The following is an 8,625-nucleotide window of genomic DNA, read 5'->3' as shown; positions in this document are numbered from 1 at the left end:
AGCAATCTCTTGGTGACTGTGTGACCCCAGAGTGGGAAGGTAGTGACTTGCAGCTGTTAGACACACTGATACCAGCAGGAGATGAGTTGTAGCTATTTTTCATGGTCAATTCTTCTTTTTTTTTTTAATTTTTATTTATTTGACAGAGAGACAGTGAGAGAGGGAACACAAGCAGGGGAATTGGGAGAGGGAGAAGCAGGCTTCCCGTGGAGCAGGGAGCCTAATGCGGGGCTCAATCCCAGGACCCTGGGATCATGACCTGAGCCGAAGGCAGATGCTTAACAACTGAGCCACCCAGGCGCCCCTCATGGTCAATTCTGTCCTCCCCTGTATTTCACATGTTGAAAAAAATATCAATGTTAAGAAGAGAAAGAAAGAAAAATGGAATAGCGGTGGGCACAACTGTGGTTTATAATAGTTTCTGATCATTCTGTATCATTCAGCTTCCCAATTCCTTAACCTTTACTCATCATTCACTCTACTCTCACAGAATTGCTTGAATCCTCAAACACCAAATTGTGGTCACTCAAGCTCACTCTGGAGGTGGCAGCTTGGTTCATCTTGCTTATTTTCATCTTGGAGATCCTTCTTATGTGGATATCCAGCTTTTTCCTCTTCTGGAAGAATGCCTGGAATGTCTTTGACTTTGTTGTCACCATATTGGTAAGTATAGATATCCTGAGGATTAGTTTAGTGGGTTGAGGAAGGAGCCTAGGTGAATCAAAATGACAGGAAAAGTTAATTAGATCAGAAGAAGAACATCATTATTTTGATTTTTTTTTTCTAAAACTGAAGTCAATCATTGCAGGAGTTGTTGGTATTAGGAGCAAGACAAAATCTAACCACAACATTAGCCCCAACAAGAACATCTACCAGTTACTAAGCACTTACTAAGTGCCAGGCACTGTTCTAAGTGTTTTATGAGTATTTTCTCATTTGAGCTCCACAACAACCCAATGAGATAAGCACTGTGCTTATCCCCTTTTTATGCTGGAGCAAACTGAAGTGCAGAGTTTAAGTAATTTAGTAGAGGAAGGCTCAATTGGAAACAGTCCTCAGAGAATGCTGTTCCAGAGATAATGCCCAACAAACTATGAAGAAGATGAGATAAAAAAAAAAAGGGGGTAATTGTGCATGGGTGCTTTGGGTACATTTTACTCATAATCTATGTGTTTCCCACAGTCCCTGCTTCCTGAGGTTGTGGTGCTGGTAGGGGTAACAGGCCAGTCTGTGTGGCTCCAGTTGCTGAGGATCTGCCGGGTGCTAAGATCTCTCAAACTCTTTGCACGATTCCGTCAAATTCGAGTCATTATTTTGGCCCTGATGAGGGCTCTCAAGGTGATTTGACTGTTGCAGCTAAACCAACTGGGCAGGGTGGATAAACATTGGAATTTAACATAAAACAAGTCTGGGTGGGTCAAAGAGGTCAACGAGGGACCCTATGAAATGTCGTTGGATGAGAAAGGGCTGGGGAAAGCTGCTGTGGTCTAGAGATAACTGGACTCGGGAGTGGAAGTGAGGGTTTTGGTGGGGGATTGCCAGGGTGGGCTTGACTCTGCTGTAGGGGGAATCAGCCTAGTCTGGCCCAGCTCTGACTTGAGGTCATGCCTCTAGAGCATGACCTTCCTCTTGATGTTGCTGCTCATCTTCTTCTACATTTTTGCTGTGACTGGTGTCTACTTCTTTGAAGATTTCACCCGTTCAACTCGCCAGGACCTGAAGTACCACATGTTTTTCTCGTAGGCAGGACTGGGGGAATCATGGGTGGGGGGAGAGGGTTTGGGCAAGAGACTGGGAAGCTAGTCCAAAGTAAGTAATACAAAAAGTATAGTCTATTGTAAGAAACTGGAATAGAACACAATAGGGAGAAAATAAGAGAAAGCAAAGGAATAGTGAGCAGTATTAGCTCTGATTTTGAGGATAGGGTGACTAGTTCCAGGTTTGCTCTGGGTTTTGAAATTTAAACATCCCCTCCTCAACCATCTTTAGATAGCAGTATACTCCAGTGATTAAGCTCTGGTTTCTATGTCTCAGTTACCTCTTTTGAAAAATGGAAATAATAGTTGCACTATCTCATAAGAGTGTAGGAACTAAAGTAATGCATTTTTGCACTTAGCACAGATTTTGACACAGTGTAAGTCATCAACACATGCTACTATGACTCTCAAACAGGTCACTGGTTCTACCCCAAAGTCTAAGTGTGGGGGTTACACATGCACACACCTAGACTCATTCAAAAGTAGAATCCTGATAAGATCTTTGTCTAGAGAACACTAATTGCCAGTCAAAAGTCAATTGGATTTAGATGAGATAATGTTGTTTATGAATTGGAATCCAATCTTGTCAGCACCTCTTAGGTTTCAGACTAACAGGTAGCTTTGTAAGAGTATTGGGTTAGGAGAGTCCTAAATATTCATCCATTTCAGGCCCTGATATTTTTAGTAAGTTGTATATGGAGGACTAGGAAGGAAAGAAGGAAAATTTAGATACCTTCCTGAGATCTTTTGTGGCACATTCATTGTTATTCATTATTTGGGTTCACATGTTTATGTCACATACCTGTCCATTTACTTAAGGATCACCTCATACCAGGGAACTAAATAGGAATGATGTTTGCTAAATTTTTAAGTGATCTTCTGTTCGGTGAAGTCCATAGAACAGTGAAGAATGAACTTACAAAAAAAGATAGGCAGTTGGTGATTCATTCAGTTTTTAAAAATTCAGCCAGTACCTATTTATTGAGCACCTACTATGTTCCAGGCACTAATGGAATAGTGAGAGATATTCATGATAAAGGAAAACCTAATAAAACAACTGCAAACTGAAGAAAGCTTAGCTAAAAAATAGTTAGAAAAGAAGCCAAAGTCAGAGCAAACTACAAAGAAATGTTCTTATGTTGTTTTAAGAGTAAGAAAATACGTTTCTGAGAGATTTAGATCTCTGTTCTGTCTGTACCCACACGTCCTTTTTCTCTAGGGACCTGCTGAATTCCCTAGTGACAGTGTTCATCCTCTTCACCATGGACCATTGGTATGCACTGCTTCAGGATACCTGGAAGGTGCCCGAAGTCAGCCGTGTCTTCAGCAGCATCTATGTCATCCTTTGGTTGTTACTTGGTTCCATTATCTTTCGAAACATTATAGTAGCTATGATGGGTAAGCGCAGAAGAGGGGAAGCTTGGTTGTGAGGGGTAGCAGGGAAGAAATTGGGTGAAAGTTAGGATTGGTAGATTATGTACAGAGAGAACCTGAGGTAGCAGGAAGGCTTGGGGCCTGGAATGGATATTTCACTTGGTTTCCCCCACCCAAGCCCTCTCCCCAGGTCTATTTACCACCATATCCCAACTCCTAATGGCCCTTCGGGGCAGTTACTAACTTCCAGAATATCAGGAATGAGCTGAACGAGGAGGTGACACATCTGGAGGTTCAGCATAAAGCCGACATATTCAAGCGGCAGATTATCCAGAGGTCTGCTGCCCCATTTTCAAACTCAAGTTTAGTTCTGAAGGGTATCCCAACCTCATTCCCTTTTTCTACTCCTTGTCCTTGATCCCATTTTTCCCTTCCTTTCCACAGATTTGCCCCAGGGTTAGAATTCCCCAGCTCTAGGGGCGCCTGGGTGGCTCAGTTGGTTGGGCGTCTGCCTTAGGCTCAGGTCATGATCCCAGAGTCCTGGAATTGAGTCCCACATTGGGCTCCTGCTAAGCGGGGAGCCCACTTCTCCCTTTCTTTCTGTCTGCGGCTCCCTCTGCTTGTGCTCTCTCTCTCTCTCTCCATCAAATAAATAAAATCTTTTTTTAAAAAGAGAGAGAATTCGCCAGCTCTAGAATATTGCCTGATTCTTTATCCGCTGTTGGGACTTTCCCACTCTTTTTCACCTTCTTACTACAATGTGTTCTCCTTAGTTTTCTTCATTTTATGATCTGAATTCTTTTTTCCTTACCATGCTCCTGCATCAGTATAACTCTCTTCACTCTTCTGTGTTTTTTGCTTTACAGGAGACAAAACCTGTCCCCTGAAGCAATGAGGTCAAGCCTAAGCAAAGTGGATGCCAGGTTAGGAGTGTAAATGTGAACCGGGATAGACAAACGTGAAGGAGGAGAGGGTAGAAAACCAAAGATGAAGATTGACTTTGAGAGATAATCCATTTATTCAATAACTATTTATTGTAGTAGGTTGAGTGGTGGCCCCCCAAAAGAAATATCCACGTCCTAACCCCCTGGAACCTGTGAACATGACTTTATTTGGTAAAAGGGTATTTGCAGATGCAATTAAGTTAAGGATCTTGAGATGCAATCATCCCGGATTATCCAGGTAGGCCCTAAATGCAGTGACAAAGGCCCTCATAAAAGACAGAAGAGGAGAAGACATAGACCTTGAAGAGGAGAAGATGTGAAGATGAACATAGAAATTGGAGAATTGGAGTGATGCAACCACAAGCCAGAGGAAGCCAATGAATGCTAGGCAACTGCCAGAAGCTAGAGGAAGTAAGGAACCTTCTCCCGTAGAGCTTCCAGAGGGAGTATGGCCCTGCTGACACCTTGATTTCAGACTTCTGTCTTCCAGAATTGTGAGAGAATAAGTTTCTGTTATTTTAAGCTACCAAGTTTGTGGTAATTTATTAAAGCAGCCATAGGAAACTGATACAAGTACCTTCTATGAGAGAGATGTTATTCTAGACCCTGAGTATTCAGCACTGGACAAGAGAGCAGAAGGAGAAACAAGAAACTTATTCATCCATTCAAGAAATAATTATTTTAGGGGCACCTGGCTGGCTCAGTTGGTAGAATGTGTGACTCTTGATCTTGGGGTCATGAGTTCAAACCCCACATTGAGCATGGAGCCTACTTAAAAAAATAATTATTATTATTTATATAAACTTTTTTTTATTAAGTAAACTCTACACCCAACATGGGGCTTGAACTCATGATCCCAAGATCGAGTCACATGCTCTACTGACTGAGCCAGTCAGGCGCCCCAAGAAATAAATATTGCATACTCATTAGGTGCTTGGACTGCATCAGTGAACAAAAGAGGCAATAATGCCTGTTCTCATGGAGATTACATACGGGCAAGGGGAAAGAGACAATAAACAATGAATATATAAAATGAGTAAATTAATATATTAGAATATGATAAGCATTATGAAAAAATAAAAAATAGAATAGATGAAAAGGGATTGTAATATAGGGTGGGGATTGCAGACGGGTTATAATTTTAAACAAGGTAGTCAGGATGGCCTCATTGAAAAGGTAACATTTGAACAAAGACTTAGAGGAGGGGAGGGGATTACCATGTGGCTATCTATGGGAAGAGTGTCATAGGCAGAGGGAACAGCTGATGTGCTTGAAAAACATCAACGACACCACTGTGACTAGAGCAGGGTGACCAGTGGGGGAGAGTGATAGAAGATGAGGTCAGAGAGATAATGGGCACCTCATCCTGTAGGGCTATGAGGGCCATTATAGAGACTTAGGCTTTCACTCTGAGTGAAATGGAGAGCAGCAGAGTAGAGCAGTGACTTGAAGTGACTTACATTTAAGAAGGATTTCTCTGGTTGTGGTGTTGATGATGCACTGTAGAAGAACAAGGGAAGAAGCAGAGAGACGAGTTAGAAGGCTAAAGCTATCTAGGCAAGAGGTGATGATGGCTCAGACCAGAGTGGTACCAGTGAGAAAAGATGTATTTTTAAGGTAGAATCAATAGGATTTCTTGGTTGATTGGATGGAGTGTAAGAGAAGAGTTGAGAATGACTCCAAGGTTTTGGCCAGAGTAGCTGGAAGGATGGATTAGCTGAGATGGGGAAGGCTGGGAGTGGAAGAGTTTTGATGGGCAAAGAGTTCAGTTTGGGTTGAATTTGAGATGTCTATTAGACATTCAGCTGGTGATGATATGTGAGTAAAAGTTGTATATCCAAGTCTGGATTGAGGAGTGAAATCTGGACTAGAGGTTTAAATTTGCATTTGGAAGACATTTAAACTCAGGAGAAGAGATCACCAAAGGAATGACTGTAGATGGGGAAGATAAAAAGGTCAAGAGCTGAGCCTCAGGGCCCCTCAAGATATAGAACTGAGGGGGCAAAGCTATAGTTGTGGTGTAACAGGCATAGAGCTACAGAGCGAGGAGCTAAAACTTAGCAAAATAAGGTGGAGTGTGGAATGCAGGGCCTGAGTAAGATGGAACACGGAAGCTATGTGGTGAGGGGCACTAGCAGGGATATACCACACAGGATGGTTGAAGTTGGAAGTGCTGAAAAGCTCAAATTTTGGGAGCAGTTTGGCCCTAATGACCTTAAGTCCCAGCTCCCGGGGATGGCAAGGGCCAGGGCCGGCGTAATGAAAGGACTAGCCACATCTCATAAATGTATTTGAAGGAATAAAATGTCTCCTTTCACTTATAGAGATGCCAGCCAACAAAGAGAATCTTTGGACTTATCACAAGCTTTTGAAGAAGAGTCTAAACACAGTGCTGATAAAGAGGGTTCAAGAACATCTGCACCGAAAATAAAAGAGTCCTTGTCAAAAACGAAAAAGTCCTCATCTTCCTCCTCCTCTTCCTCTTCTTCCTCCTCATTTTCATCTTCCTCCTCCTATTCCTCTTCTTCTGAGTCCAGATATTTAGACTCCATTGGTAAGCAGAGTTTCTTTCATTTGAATTCAGACTCCTCCAGGAGACATCCCCATCTTAATAGGAGCTCTCCCACTATATCTGCTTTCCAGTTTTCTCCACCAGTCTGATTTTCTGGTCTTAATTTCTTACTTTGTGCTTTCTTTCGTTCCCCCTGTACTTCTGCTTTACTTTGGGTAAGTGTGGCCGTGGCTGTCTTTGCTTACTGTAAAACGTTGTCTCTTGGTGATGTTCCCTTTCGCCTCCCTGATTCCTGTTTACTCTTGCATCCCTGCTTCCTCCCCCCCCCCCCCCCCCACCCCACATGATAGGATCTATTAGCTCTTATCCAACTTCCACAGATCTAGACATGTTTTTAAGAAGCATTCCTCCCTCCAGGTCAGTTGGACTGGGAGACTCATGTGCACCAGAATCTGCCTGGGCTAATGGAAATGGATCAGGATGACCGTGTCATTTGGCCTAGAGATTCACTCTTCCGATATTTTGAGTTGCTAGAAAAACTTCAGTATAACCTAGAGGAGCGTAAGCGGTTGCAGCAGTTTGCAGGTATGGATTCAGGGCAGTCATGGGGACCAGGGGTTAAGTACATTGGAGTAACATATTGGACTAGCATATATAACTGGGGAGAGGGAGGAGGGTGTCCACGATTTGGGCATTTCAGCTTCTGAATTTCCACCTCGCACTTAAAGAGGCAATTCCTTGGTTTGGTATGTCACATTCTTATGTCCTGATTTCTTATAATCTAGAGAGAAACTGACAGCTTTGCTTCTCCAGTAGGGAAAACCTAAATCTTATGAGGTCCGAGAGCTTATTTCCCAAGAGGAACTAGTGTCCAATTGCAGGTGTTGCATGTTAGTATAAGGTGGGCTCTTGCTCGGTTTGTGCAGTGCGCTCCCTTTTGGACCTGTTTCTGCTCTCTGAAGGGCATACCTCAGACCTGAGTGGTAGGGCCTCACCCTCGACTTGAATAGCCACAGGAATCAGACAGTGAGCAGAGAGCTCACAAGTGCCCACTGCTCCCAGGCCCCAAAAGAGGTTTATGAATTGTAGGCTTTTCTTCCTTTCAGACCCTTCTAGTGTCAGCCTAGGCAGAGAGAAGTATGTCCATTATTTAAATAGCAGAGTTAATTTAAGTGGAAAACTACTTGCTCAAAATTATTTCCCCTAAATTTCTCCTTTGAAATTTCACCACCGAGAGATGAATTGGCGTTAATAAATTCTCCCTCTAAAAATACAAAAACTGGAAAAGCTAGGGGCCATTTTTTATAATTTAATAGGGATTAGTGTTGTCTTTCTCATACCTAATTGAAATCAACTTAATGTGAAAATAACAATGAGGGAAGAGGAATGTGTGTGTGGCAGACACAGGAGGGCAATCAGAGGAATTTATAACAGTGAAACATGAAATTTAGAGCAGGATGTCACAGACAGGCTTTGCCTGCTTCATAATGTTGCCTAAGGTTAATCCTGCTCTTTCCAGTTGTCCTCAGTCCTGCCTTCACACTTGTTCTCTGGGTAGAAACAGGGTGAAAGAGAGGAAAAGGAGCAAGGTAGCTTCTTTAATCTGGGTTAATTCATCTATGGCAAAGAGTACTGCCTGATAGGGCTTCATGAAAATAAAGGTTCGTAAAGATTTGTGTGGGAGCCTAGAGCCCAGAAAAGCAGAGTCTTTAAACATTTGTATGTCCTGAATATTCTTAGCTTTGTAGCCTCACAGCCCTGTCTCTTTACAGTGCAGGCACTGATGAACTTTGAAGACAAGGAAAGCTGACAATGATGGCTTCGATTTCTTTGGCAAAAATTAATGAAAGGAATAGTTGGAAATGGAGAACTCAAAGTATAAATGTCTAATAAACACTGTTGATAATTACTTAGTGGTCTGTCTCTGAGACATAGGGAATACCGAAGTGTTTAAAAGTCAGGCTGAAAAAATTAGTTCAGGTGCCAGTGGGGCCCATGGTCCTTGCCTTTCTACTCTTTCTACAGCTCCTGAATCTCA

General features: G+C 42.6%; 1 protein-coding gene across 4 annotated transcripts in view; it reads left to right on the top strand.

Annotated features, from left to right (window-relative positions):
• The window catches only part of CATSPER2 (cation channel sperm associated 2), a 14,362-nt gene extending 5,737 nt beyond the window's left edge, over positions 1-8,625 (top strand). For all 4 annotated transcript variants that reach the window (XM_073876913.1, XM_025884566.2, XM_073876912.1 and 1 more), the window contains 9 exons: positions 491-663; positions 1,183-1,338; positions 1,615-1,739; positions 2,977-3,155; positions 3,368-3,467; positions 3,998-4,054; positions 6,400-6,629; positions 7,005-7,172; positions 8,360-8,625. In XM_073876913.1, coding sequence (XP_073733014.1) covers positions 491-663; positions 1,183-1,338; positions 1,615-1,739; positions 2,977-3,155; positions 3,368-3,467; positions 3,998-4,054; positions 6,400-6,629; positions 7,005-7,172; positions 8,360-8,397 — 1,226 coding nt within the window. In that variant the 3' untranslated portion in view covers positions 8,398-8,625. The remainder of the gene's footprint in view (positions 1-490; positions 664-1,182; positions 1,339-1,614; positions 1,740-2,976; positions 3,156-3,367; positions 3,468-3,997; positions 4,055-6,399; positions 6,630-7,004; positions 7,173-8,359) is intronic.

The sequence above is a fragment of the Callorhinus ursinus genome, unplaced genomic scaffold (genome assembly GCF_003265705.2).
Source record: "Callorhinus ursinus isolate GAN/ISIS: 27379988/994484 unplaced genomic scaffold, GSC_fseal_2.0 scaffold25, whole genome shotgun sequence".
NCBI classification, from domain to species: Eukaryota; Metazoa; Chordata; class Mammalia; order Carnivora; family Otariidae; genus Callorhinus; species Callorhinus ursinus.
Note: the sequence above shows the minus strand (reverse complement) of the source record. Positions and strands in the feature narration are given on the sequence as shown.